We start from the raw sequence: 21892 nt of genomic DNA on the forward strand, positions 1-21892 counted from the left end.
TGGAATCTTGTTGGTTTTGTTTTTTGTGTTTTTTCTCTCTGAAAGATTGAAAATATTTCACCTGGAGGGTAGGGCAGTACTGAAGTAGATCCCTGAATGTGAACTAGTAAACTCTCCATTCCTGGAGATTTTTCAAGACCTGACTAGTCTGAGCCATGGCTGACCTAATCTGGTGTTGGGAGCACTGTTCTGAACAGAAGGCTGGACAAGATGACCTTCCTTCCAGCCAGGACTTTTGGGAGGCGGTGTAACCATGCCTCCCTGCTACTTGAGCTGCTTTTTTCTTCTGGGCTTCAGCAGGTTAATGTGGTAACTCATGAGAAAATAGTACTAGAGGGAGGAAGCTGGAAGGAGTGCTGCAGTTCAGAATAGCCAGGAAAAATCTGAATATCAAATACTTCATGTTGCAGCATCAGTACATATCAACAATAAGCTATCCTGCTTTTCTCAGTCTCACTGGCAGTGTAGATTCTATGTATTTTGGAATATGCTGTATATTCAGTCTAGTGGATTATATTTGGGGTTGTGTAGAGTACAGGGTATATTTTGTTGTATGCCTACTGTATTTCTGAGTACACAATATGTCACCTGGCAAATGAACTAGAACTTGTGAAAATTTACCCTTCTGTGCTATCAAGAGACCATCAAGATAGGGTAATATGGTGCCTGCAGGATACTGCAAGGAGAATAGATAGCCATTTAGTAAGTAGACTATAGTATTACAAAAAAATACAGTAGGTCAAAGTCTGCATCTTTGTGAGGCTTTTACTCTTGGATATAAAAGCAAACTGTTTTGAATTTTTGCTCTGAACTACCTTACAGTGTGCCTTAAAACATGGATTTGCTAACAGTTACTTTAATATTAATGTACAAAAAAAACTCCACTGTTTTCAGTCGTTCCCATATTAAGACTAAGTGTAGATTGTTGTGCTGAATAATTGTAATTTCACTGCATTGAGTTCTATAACATAATTGGATAACAAAAAGGCATTGAATACTAAGGTCATGGAACTTAAAAGTTTGCCAACAGTTGTTTATTTCAAGTCTAGCTGTGAGACAGTCACCTGGTGTGCAGTAATGGGATAGCAGAGTGCTGCATTTTTAATGTACTGTTCTGCTCTTTCAGAACGGTATTTTGACTTAGTTCAGCTTGTGCCATCAGTCTCAAGTAAGAACTCGCCCAAGGAACCAATTAAGAAAATTGAAAATTGTAAAAATACTAAATGTAGGGTTTCTCTGCCTTTTTTTACAAGTGTTTTACAAGTGTAAAATAAAGACAAATTTGTGAAGATAGGGCTGCGCCTGCTTAAATCATTTTGCTTCCAAATGCTGACTCACAGTACTGCATCAGGACTCTGCTTGCTGTTTGGTGTGGATCAGATGAACCCATGACCCTGTCATGTGTACAGAGAATCTAGGAGCATCACTGAGATACTGGTTAATAAACAGGTGTTTGCTGAGCTTAGACTGTCCTAACTACAGAATAAAAATTTAATAGGAAAAACTCATTAGTCTTCACATGTTTTTATATCTCATAGTTTATTTTTATGTAGGCAAAACTTCTGTGTTTGAGCTCAATCTGACTGATCTTAGAGGCCATCAAATAGTAGGAAAGTCTGTCATTGAAGATGCTTCATTGGCTTCCAGAAACCGTTGACTGCAGAGCCAGACTTGGAGCAGAGCCAGTGTGCTTATGCTTAGGCTGTCAACATTCATACTGCTCATAGCAAGTGTTAACAGAGTTAGTTGTTCCTGCAGAGCATGTTTGCTCTAACATAAATGCAGAAAAAGCTTTTGAAGAGGACCTGCTCTGTTGATTTATTTATTTATTTATTTTGCACTTAACAGTTGTCCCAAGTCCAAGAACCGCCACCTGGCTGTCTCTCAAACTATATTTGGGGACTAGGGATGCCATGTATCATATCCTGAAGTAGCGCTATTTGCAAGCTGCTCACTGCTAAAGTACCCTTGCTTTAGTGCCTGTTCTGTGAAGGGTTGTAGGGATGGACTGATTCTGTTTTGAGGAGTTATTAAACAGAATGTGCTTTGTCATGTCAGAATAACTTACTGAATGTTAGAAAAGCAAGTGTAGGAATTATGTTCCAGACATAACCTAGACATGTGATTTAGTGAACATTTGGCTAATGGACATCTTCAATCTGGCAGTTCTACTAATTACTCTATTTTTTTATTTTGCTGTCATTTTAATGGACAATCACTAGATCTCTTGGGAGAGGGTGAGTAGTATTTTCGATTTCTAAGACCTGTGTATGTTAAGACTCCTTACTAAAAGCTCCAGCTTTCTGGAGCTGAGCAACTGTGGTCTTTGCCTTTCCCCTTACCTTTCCTGTTTGATCTTCATTACATGGTTGCATATAGATAATCTGGCTGCGCTTTCCGGTGTTACCTCTGAGCCACAGATTTCAGATCCATTTGCCCCAGAGCCTACTGCAGCTACTGCTCCAACTACTGATACTACAACTACTACAGCAGCTGCCGCCACAGCCACCACTGTCACTGCTGCCACTGCTGAAGTGGATCTCTTTGGAGGTTAGTCTGGTTGCTGTAGTGCTCTACACCAGTTCATGACGCAGTGGAAGCAGTTATTGAGCTCAGCTGTGTAATGAGGCCTCTGGTTTAACCAGCTGCATCGGAAGTGCCTGTGTGTTGGATGCTAGATGGAACAGGAAATAAAAAGTGCCCAACTACCTCTGTTTGCTGTGCTTTTAGCTAATAGACTCCTCTGCCTATATATGGAAAAGTATATGGAAAATTGTAAACCTTAGGCTGAGTTACCTTATGATTGAACAGCTAAGAACAGTAGTTCTCCAGTCCACATGGGGGTAAGCAGGAACTGTTTCCATATTATTCAATAACTATGCACTTTACCAGAGTTTCTGAGAAGAGCAGCTGTGCTTTTGTAGTTGAAGAGGATGGATGTGACAGTGTCTGCCCCTTGTCACACTTTTACTGTGTTGTGTTTCTTTTGGGTATTTCCTGCAAACAGAGTATTGAGACAGCTGAAATTACTGTATTTCAGCAATCTTGAATCTGGGCTTTATTTCAGAAATATTTGCAGTGAATTGAAGGGGTGATGAACTTGTTCTACATGCCAACTATGCAAATAATAATATGTAAAGGGAAAAAAAGGAAAAAATATTCTTAGAGTTTAATTATGCTCACTCCGTTTCTAATGCTGTCTGCTATCCACGTGAGTAAGAGTACATTTCCCACTGTATGTTGTCAGATTCTTGGTACTTTGGTGGAGCAGGAGGCTTCCCAAGAGCATGCCAAAAATTAATTTCTTTTGAACAATGTACCAGCCCAGTAGTGGAGAAACCTTCTTGTTTACAAACTCTGTTTAAGATCACCTGACCACTGTGTTTTTTTTAGTTTTCTCTTATCTCATGTGTATTTCTAGCATGACAGGGGATGTCAGGAATAAGTAATGACTTATTTGTTACCAAGACTGAATTCCAGCATCTTCTCTGTGGGGTGTGTTTATCTGCCACTTCTACTGATAGGAGTGCCAGAGAGGTCTTATGTATAAGCAGTTTGACTACAAAGGTGTTTCCTTAAGACTGGAAGTTCCCAGTTAGAAGATTTTTTTATGTCTGAGTTCAACAGACAGCACCAAAGTATCCCCCAGTAAAGTGGTGAAAAGCTGTAAGAAAGGAATACAACTGCTATTTCCTGCTTACCCCTCCTTTTACAAAGATTGATAATAATCCAAGTGCCACAAGATCAGCCAGTTGAGAAGCATCTTCCAAATTGTTGAAGATGAAAAGTTGTTGTCCAAAAAGGTTCTGGATGCCACTAGGAGCAAGAGAGAGTTTGATGTTGGTTGCTCTCAGGAGCCTATTGCAGAAGCCAGGGCCTGTGCTCATTGACAACCCTGCAGATGCATAGAGTGTGAAACTTATGGTATGTAACCATAGTTACATACCATAAGTATGAGTATAAGTACTGAGGTCGAGCCAGTCTTCGATACTGCACCTTCAAATTGCATGATTAATTCATTAACTTAGTAATTTAGTAATGAATTTAGTAATAGGTATAGGACTTTATGAAAAATGAAAGGATATCGAAATTGATAGAAATCACTGTGAACTTGAAACAGGATTAGAAAAACGTCTAACTATTCTTGTTCTTCCATACTACAGTGACAAGATGCAATTTTTTTTTCTATCTTTTCCATTACTATGTGCCTGGAAAAACAGCTACTGCCAAGTCATGTGCCTGCTTCCAGGCTTGTCAGGCAAAGACCTGGATGTGTTTAGTTTCTAGAGATTTAACTGATCACTAGATAACTTAGTGACGCAGGGGAGCTTCACCCTTCAATGTGGAAAAAAACCTCCACTCTTCTTCTGTGACTTGATCTCTTCCTTTAAAGAGAATGTATTTTGTCACTCAAATGTGATAAATATCCAGTGGATTATATATTAGATGCATACAGTTTGGGTTTTTTTTTTTCCTGGAACACTTCAGAATGACGCAAGGTTCTTTTATTTATGATAGCAGAAAACCTCTAGTTCTCAATAAGAAAAAGCTCAAAACACACCAAGCAGTAAAGATACTTTTGCAGTGCCTTCAAGACACTTTGGACAGACCCTTTTAAGATCCATGAGTCTATGTTGAACTTCCATCTCTCTGCTCATGGTTTGAGTTTTTTTGTTTCTTTGTGTTTTTTCCTCCTGAAGGCTGTTCTGTAAGTATATTCTAGCATCATATACTAACATTCCTTGTTGCCTTAAGACTGTTTCCAGTGCAAGAAGAGATTGTTTTTGTGCAGACACTGCTGCTCTCTAGTTTTTGTGGTGCTAGACATGCTTACACTTAATCCTATTAAGTAGGTATTTCACCTTTGAGGTCTGCTGGAGATACAGTCTTCAAGGTCACATTAACTTGCAGTTTGCCAGTGCTTTGTTGTTTCACACAATTTGTTGTGGTCAGTAATGGTGGGAGAAGTAATCTCAGGAGAAAGAATGTAAAGCTTCTTCAGGGAGTGTCTGTGTAGGAAAGAAGCTGAAAGCTGCAGGGAAAAGGTCGCCAAGCTGAAGGAAGAAGCAGTAGAGGAGGCTCTGGAATAACTGTTGACTACACTGTATGGCTGATGCTTTAGCTGATGGGAGCCTGTCTGCTGCCTAAGACTGGGCTTTGAGAGATAAGCTCTGAATTTTATGTTCATTGCTGATATGGTATTGGAAAGCAGACGAGAAATACAGAATTGATCCAGCACAGCTTTTTTAAAGAACTCTATCTGATTAATAGGCAAGCTTTCAGATACCTGGGCCAACTTGAAGAGCTCCTAATTGTGTTTCAAAGATAAACAAGAGGAGGCTGTTTTCAAAGTGCAGCTGGAATCATTCCTGTGAAAGAGAAATGCAAAGGAAGAATAAAGGCAAAATAACTTGATATGTCACCCAGAAACAGAATTTGAGCACAGTATTTTTGGACATGTGTAATGTGCTCTTGAGTTACATTTTGTTGTGGGATTAATCAGTAGTCAGTGCAAGTAACAAGTCATGGCAGGCACTGTGCAAATGTCAGTTATTAGGCATTAAGATAACTTGAGTTGTAAGTGGGCAGAACTATGGCCTATCTGTAAAGAAACTACAGGCAAAGTGATGAAGACTCTTGGCAGTTCAGGGTTGATGAATATCCCTTATGTTGGTACAGGCGGGTATAGCAAGCTACCACTTCATTGATAAATACTAAACAAACAACAAACACTTTGCATAATTATTATTTCCTAGCTTTGGGCGTAGTGAAATATTTCATTATAACTCGGGTCAGGTTTTCTATGTCAAAAAGTAATGAAGGGTGACTGAAGAGGGAAAAATCTCTGGAAACAGTTTCTTGTGTACACTTCAGTTCTATGATCTTTCCCCTACTTGTGACTTCCGTGGGATTGTTTCACATATTTCATAATGCATTAATGATTATAAGTCAGTTGTATCATCTGTGTAAATTTGTCATGTATTGATGCCATGGCATCAAATAAAGCCCAGATTTATGAGATTAAAGAGATCACTCTGCAGGAACACTTATTTTGCTGCAGACAAGATGTATCGAAGCACTTCAGTGTTTAACAACTTGGAAGACCCCTTGTTTGCACATTATTTCAGTAAGAACTAGATTTAATGAATTCAGGTGTAATGCAGTACCTAATACATACCTGTCACTCCTGGTAGATGTTTCATGCAGTGTAAACTTGCAAAGGTTTCAGCAACATCTCTAAGTTTTCAGGATGTCAAGAAAATCAAGTGAGGACCATATGTTACTTGATTCTACAAGTCAAAAAGCTAAATTCACTTTTTAAACAGAAGATGCAAGAACATAAAGAATTCAGTAGCTACTTAAAAGGGAGAGAATCTCTTACACTGCTGAATGTGCAAATATAGCTTTACTACGCCAATATGAAGGAACAAAAAAGAAAATGAACTGTCCTTTTCTTTAATAATAAAATATGCAGATTTAATTGTATCCATTTTTGCATGTTATGCTAGATTTTAGCAGAGGGCAACTGTGCAGGAGCAGCAGAGACTTCTGGAAAGAACTTAATCAGCACTAACTTAAGTAAAACCCAATGGCAAACCCTTGGTTTAAGCTGTGAGTTATAGGGTCACCTGTTCAGGTTGGTTTGTCTCTATGTTCGTATAGGTTTCTTGAACTAATCAGAGTAATTAATATTAGGAGTTCTTACTATGACATTTTTCATTTAGATCCCTGTATGAACTTAGGTGTTTATTCCACTTGCCATTTAACCCAAGTCTGATGCTAAAAAAAAGTTACAGTGCTTGGCAAGAACCTTACTCAGAAGTGTCAGTAAAAAATAATTGTAGGTAGGGTTGACCAGTGCCTGTGCTGTTGGCCTACAAGCTTGTGTGGGCACAATTATGTTTTTTTGAAAGAGCCCAGGGTGCCCCTCCATCTGAAAGCTGTCCCTGTAGTGCCAAACTGAGCACACCTGATGTTACACAAAACATCTTCTCAAGCAGGGTGATGCAAAACTCTTCAGTTCAGTTGTGTGCTGAATTCCTTCTCCATGGTGCACGCCAGTGTCTGGTACACACACAACACTGGGATGTTTGACTCATTCTGATGTTTTTACTTGGACAACTGCCATCCAGTTTTGTTGTTGAACAACCCTGTTACTTGAAAAATAGAATTATATTTGAAATGGCTTATTAGCAGGTCTTTTTTGCTACTAACTCATTTTAATTCTATTGTACGAGATTAGTGGGCTTTCTTCTCTTCTGTTGAAGTTTCGATGCATGTTCTTTAGAGCTTTTTAGATTACCTGGCACGAATTTGTTTTTAAAATGGTTGTTTTCATTTTAAAATTGACATTCAAGTTAAAGCATGTCAAGCTTTTTCCTATGCTAATTTGACAGTGCAATTGCAGTATTCCCTAACAGATTTTTTTAAACTTGTTAATTTTTGTAGCATTAGAAAAATGTCCTTTACAAGCATCTTGAAGTATTTAGTCCTCATTGTGCAGTCGGGTTTTTTTTGTGAAGAAAATGCTTGCCTATGAGGATAGTCCAAATGGCACTGTCCATTAGGACTACTTCATAGAATTAAGAGTGCAAATGCTGGTTTAAGCCTAGAAATAATGCTGTTCATAGCTTGAAATTTAAGCATGCCACTTAGGAACTGGCAAACAAAAAGAAAAAAACCAGACAAAGAACAAGTGGCAAACAAAAAAAAATATTCAAAAAAGCCTCATGAGCAAGTCATTCCAAAAACCCAAATTAGTTGCTTTCCCTAACTTGGCTGGTTGGCTTAGAAGTGATCCTAAAAGGACAGACAGGTTATGGCTCACCAACCATCGCTTAAAATGAACAATCTTGATCTGTTTGAAGCAAGCTGAGTAAATATAACCTATGCATCAGGTTATGGCTTCAGAAAGATCCAGTTGGAATACTGTTAAGAAACAAGTAAGTTCAATTTTTCAGATGTTGCATGACTGACTTGGCTCAAAGACTAGAAATGGTAGATGCAGATATCTACCAGAGTAATTGGATTGTTATTCGTAGCAGTGAAAAGCACTATGCAAGTAAACTCACAGTTGCAGATTGATCACATGTAATACAGGCTTTGAGCATGCAAGTCGGTAATATCTGCTCTTAAGTTAATTTTGTTAATTACTTGATTTTGGGTAGTACATGAGCATGCTGCTCTGAACCCTTATACAATGAGAATAATGCCTTCTTTTACATTCACTGTGCTTATTGTGAGCAACCCTAGAAGCTCCATCTGCAAACCCTTTCTAGAACCTGCTTGTGTGGGGTTGGGGGAGAGACAAAGCGTTTTGCGCTGCATGAGTTGTCTTGCTGTTGGAGTAATTACATTCATGTTGTATAAGGGGATCTACCTATGCAATTTAACTTGGTTCTTTTCCTATATTTTTCTTCTCTTTATTCTTTTTTTTTTTTTTAATTTCCGTTCCTAAACTGCACCCAAGATGCCTTTGCAGCTTCTCCTGGGGAAGCCCCTGCAGCAGCTGAAGGGGCAGCAGCACCAGCTACCCCAACCCCTGTAGCAGCAGCTCTTGATGCATGTTCAGGAAATGGTGGGTTTTATGTCATTAGATAGTCTCTTGTTTTGCTGGTTTTTGTTTGGGTTTTTTTGTTGTTTAAACTACATGGCAGTGTGTTTTTCTGAAAATTTCATAGCGTTTGCAATTGGTAAAAACAAACCTTAAACTGAAGAGCATGCTTAATGAAACTGCCTGTTTCTGAGTCCCAGTGACTGTGTTTATTTGGTAGTGCTTATGAACAATTCTATCAGTGCTGAGTTGTAAGCAGTAGCCTGGATAGTCCTCTGTCATATTTGGTTCTTTGGCCTCGTCAAAGAGCCTTTGAAAGTTTTGCCCTCTAGTAACTAGACTGCTCAGCCTTTCAGACAGCCTTTGTTGTAGAAAAACTTAAGTAACATGTCTGGATAAGTAAGCTAGATGTTAGAGCGACCTCCTCTGTGTGCGTGAGTGTATTTGCAGTATGTGCATTGCCTATAGTTGCTTTGTTCTTGACTTCCTCCCTCACTGATCCTAAGAATGCATACACATATATTTCCCCTCTCCTTTTTACAAGACCCCTTTGCCCCATCCGAAGGTAGTGCAGAGGCTGCTCCTGAGCTGGACCTCTTTGCTATGAAGCCAACAGAGACTGCTGTTCCTGTAGTTACCCCTACAACTAGTGCAGCCACTCCAGTTCCTGCAACAACTCCTTCTCCAGCTGCTGCTGTTGCTGCTGCTGCTACTGCTACTACAGCTACTGCCACTACCACCACTACTGCCACCACTTCTGCTACCGCCACCACCTCCGCTCCTCCTGCTCTAGATATATTTGGTGGTAATTTTGTTTTTAACTCTTTGATTCTGGTGGATTGATCTGTCAGGAGTACCAAATGAACAATTCGTTGTTGCATGCGTGTTGTGTGCTAGGCTTTCAGACCAGAGAGCCTATTAATTTCAAATATGATGTGCAAAATTGGAAACTTCTTTTTTTCAGTCCTGCCTTTCAAAAATGAGTTAAAGATGTGTTGTGTTCTTGGCCTTAGATTTATTTGAGTCTGCTCCTGATGCACCTGCAGCACCTAAACCAGATGCTACTCCTAGCATAGATCTCTTTGGTACAGGTAAAGAGAGAATTCTTCCAATACTCTGCTGCTTTGAGGCTGTGCAATGGTGTAAACTGATTTCAGTGATACTTACTTCTCGTTTTTTCTTTTATTTCTGGAAGATACATTTTCATCTCCACAACCTGGAGCTTCTCCTGTGCCTGAGAGTTCCCTCACTGGTGATCTTTTATCTGGTGAGTGCTTGTTTTCACAGGCCATTCCACAGACTTCCTGGGTTTGAATTTTTTTTTTCCAAAAGTTAAAAAAAAATTAACTAACTGCCAGTTTACATCTTTAAACTGAAATATCAAGAAATATTAAGTTTTGGGTTTGCTGCTTTGGTCACAAGATGTGCACTTGCTGAAGATGCAAATCATGAGGTGTCTGACACTGAAGTTCAGTAAGTAAGTGATGTGGCTATTGAGAGAGGAAATCCTCCTCTAAGCATAAGAAAATGCTTAATAAGTAATGTTTTCTTTAAAGTACTGTGGTTTTCAGTTGCTGTGTGAGAAATGTAACACTTTGTGTTTGCAGTTCTGGAGACTATTACCCAACCAAACCTGTGGTTCTATCTGTTGGAGCCCATGTGGCTTTGAAATATTTAGCTATCATTTTTGCCTTGCTGATACTAAATATTATTTATCCTATGCTTACTGCAGTGGATGCATTTGCAGCCCCCTCTCCTCTACCCACTGCCTCTCCAGCAAAGGTGGATTCTTCAGGTGTGATTGACCTATTTGGTGGTGGGTATTTTTTATTTCCTCACCACTTCGGAGTTGAATCACTTCATTTCAATTACCTTTGCGCTTTGCTAAAGCTGCGGGTGTCCCCCTCTCACAACTTTTTTGTGTGGCCTTAAGAGCTGAGTCTGGCATGTCTGGTTCTTAAAACTGCACCATAACGAACTGCAAATAAGCTGTCAGTCTTTCTGTTGTCCTGACACTTGCCATTCTGTCCCCAGTCAGTGCATGTGTGGCTCTCCCTCAGATGTCCAGTGAAATTCTCCTCTGTCCTTTTTCTTCTTTGCCACTCTCCATGGTCATGCTGTTTTCTCTCAGTTCCGTTTCTCAAAGCAGCTGAAGTTTTGAGGGTGACTTGTCTCAGACTGGGTATATCTGAATCACAGGATTTGACAAGGTGGAAATTAGGATGCACGACCAACCATAAGCATGTTGAAGAACAGAAATGGTGCTTAGAAGCGGTGAATTTCAGGCATTAGTGAGATATTCCTCTAAAATTATTTCATTTGAGCCACTGGCTTCTGGCTGGAATTACTCCAATCTTTCAGCTAATGCATTCATCTCCAAACCTCTGTTGTCTTGAATGCTGTGATTTGTATCTGAGAAGACACCCAAATAAAAGAGATTTTTTCAAGTGCTCGTTTGTTGTACATCCTTTTTTCCACCTGAACTTTGCATCCATGGTACTGCTCTGCAATAAGGATGGCCAAGCAGTTTCATTTTCTTCTTCTGATGTATGAAGTGGTTATTTCGTCATCTTTTATTTACCATAAGCAATGAATTGATGTATTTAATATTGAACTCCTCACTTTTTCTTGATGCTTTCTGGAATTCCCTTTAGATGCTTTTGGAAGTAGTGCTTCTGAACCCCAGCCCACAACCCAGGCTGCTTCTAGTTCCTCAGCTTCTGCAGACCTACTTTCTGGTAATAAAGAACTTCTAAAAGCTTGTTACTTTAGAGCAATACTCAGAAATGGTGTCTGAAATATTTTATGTTCCTTGGGTGTAGATAGTGAAATAAAATACTTATTCATGAGATTTCTTAGTACTTTAGATGTTTTAATTAAAGCTAGAGTGACTTCTAGTGGAGGCAATATACTGAAGTACAAGCTGTCTTCCTAGATGATCTTCTTTCTATGTTCTTTGTTTTCCTACCTCCCACAAACCCTTATTTTTCTGTACTGTTCACTGAGTATGAGTGTCTGCATAAAGTTTCTTTGGCTGTCTGTAACAGTACTAAAGTTAAGCAATATTTCAGGCTATGCTTCTTGTTCCTTACTGCTAATTAAACTTCGAGTTAATTCAGTTTGGTTGCTTTAATTGGGGCAGATTGAACACTTAAATGTTAGCTTGAATGACTGACTTGATAGCAGTCTTGCATTTAGCCTAGGAGAGTGGGACAATAAAAGCACGCTTTTCTGAGTGCAAGGGCAGAGAAGTGGTGGAGACCCTCTCCTTTTACTGGGTGAGATGAGGTCTCTGCTTGTGCTGAATGTGGCATCACTGTCACACCCTGTATCAAAGGTTGAATAACTATTATTTTAGTCTGCACTCTAGGGATAAGCAGCTTCAGCTGAATTCTGTGTGTACAGAATTCGTGCTATACCATGTATTGTAGTGATTGTGCTAAACAGCTGTGACTCATCCCCATCCCAGTCTGAAGTTTGTAGAGAGCAAAATCCCAACACATGCACTTCTGGTTTGTAGAAAAGTTGTCTTAAATTGTCTCATGTTTCTGAAAGAGGAATTTGTGTCATTGTCTAGTTGTGCAACAGGAAGGAAGAAGTTGATAATAATAATATATAATAAAGATAACAATAAGATATACATCTATTTTCAATCAGCAAGCCAGATTCTTAAATTGGGACATGATGTGTAAATGCATTCTAAAGCTTTAGGACCGAGTGCTTCAGATTTTAAGGTAGAAGACTACCTTTTTTTTTATATTGCTTCAGTAGGTCTTTATATTAGTTTATGGATGGCTTAAGGCCATAGGTCAGGTTTTAACTAATAGATTCTGGAACATGACAGTCTTTTGCAGTGACGTGTTATCAGAAGACTGGGTGCAATGAGGTTGTTGGACTAGAAGCTAATTCTGCTTATGCAAATATTACAGTATAAAATATTTTATGTTGTTATCCATAACTAAGTGTAAATGCAAGTAGGAACTGTGCTCCAGATGGCTGTAAACTTCAGCGATGTGCTCACTGAATGTGATGTGTTACACTAAATCAAAACCTAAATTATAAAAGGGATGTTTTAAGTCTAAATACTCAAACAGACCTGAAGCAGTTGGGGTGAGTAGATGATTTTTTCTAAAATTTATTTTATTTGTTCTTTGAATATACATTCCAAAGGGCTCTAAGTAGATGATTTTTTTTTTTTGGCTGATGGAGGGAGTCTATAAACATTGCAGCATATTGCTAAGCATTTGTTCACTCTAGATAATGGCAGATGTATAGCCTGCAGTGTATTTCAGTTTTAAATTTAAGAGTGTCTGGAGTTCATATGGTGGCTGAAGGCTTGTCCTTCATGGTTTATGAGTGTTTGGTGGTGCTAAGTGTTTATATGCATAACACTATGAGTATACTTACTACTCATAATTGTCTTAAGTGTTCTGCTGTCAAATAAGTTCCTGCTCTTGGCTTGCTTAGGAAATTTGGAAGACATGTTTTCCTACTCCAAGCCTTTCAGCAGACAAAACTAGAACTATGCTGATAAATACAACAGTCTAGCCATTTTCCCTTCTAGATCTTTCTATCCAATTAAACTGTGTGTTTATGTGTCCTGGTATGTACTTTAATAGCATCTTACTTGACTGTGTAAAAGCAACCTCAAAATCAAGCAGTTGAGAGTGTCCAGACAACACATCTAACTCAGTTGCTGCTGTTTCTGCACACTTCCTTGGGATCTTGTGAAATCTCTAGACAACTAGGAACTTGGTTTGTTAAAGATTTTTTATGGCTTCTCTGCCAGGTATTCCTCTTAAATTGTGCAAGGCTAAAAGCTATGGAATTAAGGTCAGTCATTAAACAAATTTCCACCAGAAGCTGGGGAGCTGTCCCTTCTGTAGCTGGAAAAACAGATGCTTTATGGGGCTTTGCAAAAGGTTACAGAACTTTCTAAACAGAATCTTATTAATAGGTATTGGATCACACCCTTCTGCCAGGCTCCTTGTTCTCACTCAGGAAGTGGAGAGACAGGCTCTTTAGATGGCTCCTGTGCTTTGGGGATTGCTGCAGTGAACCACCTTTGTCATCCCTGGATCTGTCAACCTGCTTCTGGTCTGATTCTGTGGAGATTAGTACTTCTGTGCAGGTGGTTGAATGCATGGAGCTTTGCCCTGGGCAGTTGATGATCTAGCATCAGTCATGTTTTAGCAGGCATCTGCTGCAGACCACCTCCTCAAGAAGAGGCGAGTGCAGGAAGCCTTTTTTAGGCAGCTGGAGAAAGCATCACTATCACAAGCTTTGGCACTAGGGCAACTGGAACCACCATAGTGTGTGCTGGAAGGGAGATAGGGAATGCAGCTGGGCATGGGTAGTCTGGAATGTATTAGAGAATCTCTTGATGTGGATCAAGGCATACCAGAGTGAGTTCCATGGAGAGCCACAGAGATGGCAACTTGTGCATATGACGTGTGCAGAGAGGCTGAACTGGGCTCATTCAGCCTTGAGGGCCAAAGGGAATCCTTAGAGGTATCTAAACTCACAGGAGTATGCAGAGAAGACTAGCCAGGTTCTTCTTGGAGGTGCACAAAGATAGTGAAAAACAGCAATGTGTGTGAGAAACTCATTAAATACTGTAATGGTCTGATATGACAACAGGCCACCCAGAAAGCCAGTAAAATCTCCTCTTGGAGGTGCCAAGGCAAATCTCTGGGCAACTTGATTTTATTAGACTGACTTTAAACAAGGTGTGGGGCTGGCTGACCCTCAGAGATCCCTTCCAACATACATTATTCCATGACAAGCTCATGTCAAGAACAGACCGTGGAGAGATGAGGGCAGATCTCTGATGCCAGTGAATTTTTCCATATTCGGGGTTAGCAACTGTGAGCATGAGACTTGCTGTGGGCTAGGATTTGGGTTATAAGGGTTTCTTGGTTCCATTTTACTGAAGTAAGTCTAATAAACACAACAACAGGCAAGCTCACCTCAGCTGCTGAAATGTTCTTTATTTTAAAATGGTCTAGTAAGAATTGTCTTTATCATTCTGCCCTCTACAGATTGAGGTTTTGGTAAACACAGGGCAGACTCTAATGTCCTCACCTCTCTTATGTGTTTTTTTTAAAGGCTTTGGAGGTTCTTTTATTGCTCCCTCTCCATCACCATCCCCAGTCACTCCAGCTCAAACTGGATTACTACAGCCTAACTTTGATGCAGCTTTTGGGACAACGGCTCCAACAACTGGCAGTTCATTTGATGCATCAGGTGAGCCACAGGGTTACATCCTGTGAATTTTCTAATTTTCACATGGGTATTGTGTGGTAGATGAATTAATGACACCATATTAAGGCTCTGAGTACAAGCAATATCAGTGACCTCCTTTTTCTTTCTTACTGGAAGAACTCAGGGTGGTGATAAGGCTGGTGTGTGCCCAAGAACTTTCTGTATCCATTTTTGGGTATTTGTACCCACTGGTATTCTGTACCCATTTTTTTGGCATTTTTGACCATGCCAGTAAAAACCAAACTAGCGTATACATCATCCTTGCATGTGCTTGATAGCATGAATGAGGAATTGCACAAGGAAAGCACTACTCTGTAAATCAAGTATACAGGCAAGTCATCTTGCCACTGCTGCTGATGGTGCTCTGGAGCCTGCATGGCACCTGAGGGTACACACAACAGAAACTGGCCTAGAGTTTTTTGCCTGACTATAAGCTTAAACTTTTATCACTGCTATCATTTTGTTTGCATCTCTTCCATTCTATATTTTTCATGCTGGGTCCTTGCTACAAACTTAAAATTGGTGAGTTCTACAACCGTACAAGAAAAAAAGATGGAAATAGTACTGCTGCTTGGTTATTTGGTTGCTTGCCAGTGCACATGCTATCCCTCCCTGTTGACTTAACATTAGCATGTACCTGAAATACAGATCAGAAGATAGAACTCAGGCATGAGATGTACCAAGCAGTTTGACTCCAAGGGATCTAAAAAACTGAACTTCTGAGTTAGATGACTGGACTAAGGAGAATAGCACTGTCTGTGTGGATGGTTCTGGTTCCTTCTGATCTCCTAAGATGTTAGTAGGTTTTCCCAATTCCCCGCTGCTTGCAAGTGAATAGAGACTGCCAATCCTGTTGCTGTGAGATGTCAAGGTATAAGACTGCCTTTGCCCCAGTAACTCTGACTGGTGTTTGCAGCAAGATGTTCATTTTAAAAACCTTTAAATGAATATCTCCTGACAAATGTGTGTGTATCTGACATCTCTGTAAGGATGGTTGTAAATAAAATAGTGTCATGTGGAAGTGGTGCTGTATCTATGTAGATTCAACTCTCTAATTAAATCCCTTTTAGGCATGTCTTCTCATACTAGTTTTCATTGGTAAAGCTTTTTGAGATTTACTGTACATTCAGTGTCTAGTAAAATGACATGCATGCCCTTGTTGGCATTACTTTTAATGTCAAATGGTGTTTCGGTAAGACTTGTGATGTGGTTGTCTGTGCTGTATTTGTTGAGCAACAGCAGAGTAGCAGGCAGTGCATTTTTGATCACAGCTGCTGTTCTAACTCACTTTTCTTTCACTTCCAGTGTTTGATGGCTTAGGTGATCTTCTTATGCCAACTATGGTTCCTTCTGGTCAACCTGTAGCACCTACAGCCACAGCAGCAGTCCCTGCTGCAGCAGCAAGCAAAGGCCTTGGAAGTGATCTTGATTCGTCTCTTGCAAACTTAGTAGGCAGTAAGTGACAAATTTTGGTTTTAAGTGGTGTGGCATGCCTGTTGCTTTTCTGTGGAGCCAAATAGGTGTCTGTTTAAGCTTCCTTCAGTATCCTCCTGTTCTGCTGTGGAAACTGGGGAAGCTATCAGCAGGAATAAGGCTTGGTTCAGATAGCTGATTCATTTAGTCTGGGTTTGTCCTTGGAGCCCGGGATCTGAGTCAAATAATGTCATTTGTCTGGTAGGTATGATTCATAATGTGTGACTGTCCCAGGTACATTCCAGAGGCACATCAGACTCTAAATGGATGTGCCCCTCTGTAATAGATGGAAAGGTGAAAATTGTCCAAAGTGTCTGATGGCAGTTTAAGCAGCAAAGCTGGTGGACAAAAATAGCTGACTGCATGTTTAATGAGAGAAAGAGTTGCAGTGAGGTGATGCGTGCACTCAAGAACAGACCTCTTCTTAGTCAGAGAACTTACCCAACATCTTCTTGAAATGCAAAACTAAAGTAAGCACTTTCCTGTAGTAGGGAAAGGCCTTTGTAATTAGAGATGAGTAGCTGCAACCCCCTCCAAAAATCTAACGGAAGCCCACCTAGGCTAATCCTGCTGAAGCTGTGTTTTGGAGAATTGTATAAAAGGAATACTCCCTTAGTATATGTAAACACACCACAACAAATACATATGATGCAGACATGGCTGTTAGATGTGGGGGAAAATACTGTGCTTAGAAGTTAGCAAGACTCTTAATCCCTTCAAACATCTTCTGCAAGTCATCTGCTATATCCAAGTTTGGAGGAGAAAATCAAACAGCAGTTTATGACTTACAGGACATATTTTGGTCCTGTGAGAAGTGTATCTTCAAAATTTAGCTTAAGACTTCTTCCAAAGGGTAATTAAGGAAACTATTTGGAGTGTCCATGTATGGTAGAACAGATAAAACAGTGTAAAACTTATAGGCAATACATTTATGTGAATGTGGAATACAGCTTTTTATTTCCATATGTGCAATGAGGAACAGAAACTAGTGTTGTCATTCATGGTAAATAGTTTAGTGCTCTTAAATAACTTAACATTTTGTAGACCTAAATACAGTTACTTTGGTTTGCTTATGAAGCAAAAATTACTTTCTCAAGTGCAAAAAACATCTCCAAGGTTTTTAGATGTTTGTTCTAAAGAATAGGTAGATGTAGCCAGTCCTCTGCAAATGAAGACAGCCAAAACTTCTTTGCTCTTGATAAGCCCAGGTACAATGAAATGTAAGCTGTTGCTTTGACATGCTTCAATTTACTAAACATGTGGCTTCTTTTTTATTTCCTTTTTTTTTTTTGCTTGCAATTTTCAGATCTTGGAATTTCTGGTACTACTTCTAAAAAGTAAGTTCAACTGTGCTTAAAGATAAAAGGAAGTTTTCTCCTCTGCTGTATAGCACTACATCTATTTCACTGTTTATTAAGAGATAATGAATTGGTTCTATACCCCAGTCTCCCAGTCCAGATAAATTCTGAAGCAAGTATTCTCTTCTGTACAGGCTCCCTGAATAATTAAGGTTCAATATTCCTGATACAGTTTATGAACTTGCTGTCTTTAATCTGAGTGTTAGAATTTTTTTTTTCCTGCAACTTACTGTCTTCCTGTTGGATAGCTAATTTCCAAACAGTTTATAATGAACAAATAGTCCAGATAATATTTATTTGTGCAGCTTCTCTCAGTAATCTATGCTAATATGTAATAGTTTTGTTATATTTTTACAGATGCTGGATGTACTTATTGTGTAGGCATTGAAATACTTCCAAAATAGAAAAAGAGATTCATTCCATGCAGCGATAAGCTTCTTTTTGCAAAAAGAAATACTTACAGCATTGGATTTATTTTTGCATCTTCCTAACCTAATTTCTTGCTTCTGCCCTGAGTCTTCCTCTGTATGCACGACTTCAAAATGTTTTGTGCCTCTGTGGAGACGATAGGAGGGATATGTACAAACACATCATGAGGTTTAGCCCCAAAATGTAGCTTCCTTCGATCTACTTTGTTCAAATGGTGAATTTTATTCTGGGTAGAGCAGCCACTAACAGAACCTGGTATTGCAGCAGCCCTTTTATTCTATGAATGATTTGTTTCTCTTGTATCTATCAACTTTTTGCAGAACTGAATGCTTTCCTTCTTCAGCTGTCTGAGCAAGATTTCCAGCACTGAAATGGCCTTTCAGAGACATCTAGCAGGCAGCTCTCCTGCCTGGCCCCAGTAGAATAGGCAGTAGCAGTCCCTCTTCCTACTTTGCAAGGGTATATGCAATATCTTACCTTCAGTCAATACTAAGTAAAACTTCTCTTTAATTCTCACCACAAAGGCCATAATCATGTAACTGACTTCAGCTTAGAGTGTTCTGGTGTCTACTGCTAACAACCCTTGAAACTGAGTGTCACTAAAAGTATATCTTTCTGTTAATAACTGCATACACCATAAGCTAATGTAGCTGCACGTCTAATGCTAACGTATGCTGCAACTGGTTTTCATTTCCACTGTGGAAGTATGCAAATAATAGCCTGCCTCTCTCCCTCTCTGTTAGGGGAGACCTTCAGTGGAATGCTGGAGAGAAAAAGTTAACAGGAGGAGCGAACTGGCAGCCAAAAGTAGCACCTGCAACATGGTCAACTGGTGGTGTCCCAGGTGGTCCATTGGTAGGTGGTTAATCCATAGATAACACTGGTGTTGGACTTCCAGTATTTGATGAGACTGTGCAAGCATACCTCTAGGGTCTGTTCCACTCTACTGAGGCTAAAGAGTTTGCTTCTGTGTAAATGATACGAGTATTTCAAGTCACATTTTTTAAGAACAGATTTACAGCTGGTATAAATAAACCATTGAGTAGTAAATGAAAAATATACTAGCATATGTGTCAAGAAATTGCTCTACCTGTACATTTAATACCTGTGGGCATTTCTAAGTGTGTGATTAGCCACATAGGTCTGCCCAGGATCAGGCGCAGGTCATGTGCCCAGAATAAAACAGTATTGATCCAAAGCTGATGAACCATAAGGAAAGAAAATAAATAGGTTTTCCTCAAGATTTACTGAATGAAGTAGATCAAAAGACTATGCAGTATTCATACTGATCAGGTAACTGATGTTAGATCAGGAGTGGGTAGCTTATTTAGCAGGGTAAAGTAGTTGGAAAAGTTAAGATTAACCTGTAAATAGTATCAGACAGCATTTATTTTGAGAGAAGAGGGTCGAGTTGAGCTAAAAATCTAAACTTGGCACATGAGCAGCTTGATCAGGAGTAATCTACAAAAAGTAATCTGAAGAGGGGTTATACATCTCATCAAATGTATCACAAGGCTCCAAACAGCCTCCATTTGAACAAGGTTGGGTTAGCAAAGGAAAGAAAGAATTCTTAAGGGGTTCTGTGGCCAGTTCAGTTCCATGAAGCCACAGCCAGGTGTTAACATGACTCTCAGAATGTTCCATAACATTATGGAAGATACACTAATTCTCTGTACTTCAGTAATGTGTTAGTTGTAACATCAAATTTTTTTCTTGATAGAAAGGCTGGGCAATACTGTACAGTGTAAGTGAAATTTTTTATTTTTTTTTCATCTCTTACTGCACTTACTAAACATGAAGATACTAACAGCACCTCATCTGCACTACAGTTACTACTGCTGGCTTAAAACTAGCTAGAAGCTTCTAACATGGCTCTTCTTGGACTGTCTGTCCAACAGACAATTCTCAGCCAGTGGGTTGAGTATGGCAGTAGTGATTAACCATTTCTGTGCTGTAACCTTGAAAACGATCTCTTTGCTGCTTTACTTGGATGTGTGGACTACCTGATGGATTGTACTGCCTGAAACTTCAAGCTTCTGCAGCATCAGTCTGATTTTTTTACTGATTTTACCATCTGATAAGGAACTAGTTTTTCTGGGAATCTGGCTAGTTTTCATAGCATTTCATGAAACATATGTGTTGTGTATATTTCTTAAAACCATGCTCTTAGCTACTTTTTGAAATCAAAGAAACCCAGGTCTACAGGCAAAATAAATATGAAGACAAAAATAAAGCTTTTCTTCATGTCAGTGTTGAACCACTTAAGTTTTGGTCACTTCTTCCCTTTCTTCTGATCTTTCAATTCCAGGATTAAAATCAGCAGAATCATATCAAAGCCCATTCCCTCCAATGACCTACTGCTTAGAGGCAAAAGAAGGTTCAGTTTGTATGGCCATTTTCTTGGCATCTGCCTAGTTGGATGTTGAGCTACAATATGTTCTTGTAAAAGCAGTCAGATCACTGCATCTGATGTCATCAACCTGTGTGGTTTAATTTCTTGCCTTTCATACCTGAGTGTTCAGATCTTGGTTTTAGTTTGGAGGACTGTGTTAGAACAGTACAGTTTTTAACTGAAATGCTCCCCAGAAATCTTTCAGACTGGAACAGAGTTCATAAATTCTTAGCCAGAAGATGCAGTGGTTTTGATTTATGAATGTGGGACAGGTTATCTTGACTTGTCTCCAGCTTCTTAAGAAACTGGCATATTTTAGTCTGGAAGCAAAGATTAACAGAGGGCACTTGTGCAGCATTCACAGAAGTGTCCAGAGACACACTCTACTTTGAACTGAGTGTGCTAGCTGTTCTCCAAGTGTTGTGGGATGTTACTGACTCTGGGTGGGTGGTAAGGATGTGGAGGCACAGGCACGACCATACAGCTCCTGTAACAGCTTGAGAAATTATGCCTGAATGCTTCAGCCATACAAGAGCAGTAATGAAATCCTACTGCCATTTTTACATCCCTCCCTTGAATGCTTTCTGCCTCTCTTCAGAGTTGTTAATAATTTGGATTGCATATATATCTGCAAAAAAGAAAGGTTTAGATGCCTTCAAGTCTGTAAGGAGACTGTGCATGGGAAGTTACAGAGAAGGGAGCCAGAAGGGATGATGTGTAGGCTGCGCTAGATGAGCGAGGTGGGATGGCCTTGTTTAAATATGCTCTTGTGCTGTATATCCAGTCAGACTATAAAACTTAACAGTTCTGTCTTCCTGAATTCTAGTGGAATATAAACTTCTTCTTTGCCTTTTATTATTTGAATGAAAATCATAACAAGTCAAGAATATGAATGAAAATCATAGCAAAATAAACTAAACTGTCCCTAGTATGTAATGGTTCTGAATGTGGTTTAATTGTGTGAACTTAGCCTTTAATGACGATGAATCTTGCTGTATAATTATTTCTTCTTCACTGTAAACTAGTTATACCAGCTATTTCCTTTAGCTTTACAATTTGCTTAAGCTTTAACTAAAATACAGTGATACAATAAGTGCCATAGTGTGTAAGCTGTTATGAAACTGGGATGCTCTCTTACACTTGTAAAAGGGGAGGAAAACTGTGTTTTCTTGGGCCTATTTTGAGTTGAGTCAGTAAATGGACTCTGTTCATGGAGAGAAAGAATGGAGTCTGTCACCATTGCTTTCTTATGGAGAAAACTGAGCATAAGGACTCATTCAGCTCTCATTCTTTGAAGCATTGTGGTTTTGAGGCTGCATATGTGCTGCATAACAGTCCCACTTTCCAGAACAGCTTTGAGAATGCTGGAAACTCTGTGTGGTTTCCAGATGGTTTCTGTTTGATTTTTGCTTTTTTTTTTTT

At 39.4% G+C, this 21892-nt stretch overlaps 1 protein-coding gene across 23 annotated transcripts in view; it reads left to right on the plus strand.

The window, feature by feature from the left end:
- The window catches only part of SNAP91 (synaptosome associated protein 91), a 63598-nt gene that overhangs the window by 37178 nt on the left and 4528 nt on the right, over positions 1-21892 (plus strand). For 4 of the 23 annotated variants that reach the window (XM_015622562.2, XM_015622570.2, XM_015622563.2 and 1 more), the window contains 13 exons: positions 2223-2237; positions 2380-2550; positions 8471-8578; positions 9099-9359; positions 9568-9645; positions 9750-9821; positions 10287-10370; positions 11209-11292; positions 14663-14800; positions 16124-16273; positions 17598-17628; positions 18822-18933; positions 19799-19822. In XM_015622562.2, coding sequence (XP_015478048.1) covers positions 2223-2237; positions 2380-2550; positions 8471-8578; positions 9099-9359; positions 9568-9645; positions 9750-9821; positions 10287-10370; positions 11209-11292; positions 14663-14800; positions 16124-16273; positions 17598-17628; positions 18822-18933; positions 19799-19822 — 1328 coding nt within the window. The remainder of the gene's footprint in view (positions 1-2222; positions 2238-2379; positions 2551-8470; positions 8579-9098; positions 9360-9567; positions 9646-9749; positions 9822-10286; positions 10371-11208; positions 11293-14662; positions 14801-16123; positions 16274-17597; positions 17629-18821; positions 18934-19798; positions 19823-21892) is intronic. The other 19 variants (XM_015622564.2, XM_015622566.2, XM_015622567.2 and 16 more) reach the window with 13 other exon arrangements.

The sequence above is a fragment of the Parus major genome, chromosome 3 (assembly GCF_001522545.3).
Source record: "Parus major isolate Abel chromosome 3, Parus_major1.1, whole genome shotgun sequence".
Lineage (NCBI taxonomy): Eukaryota > Metazoa > Chordata > Aves > Passeriformes > Paridae > Parus > Parus major.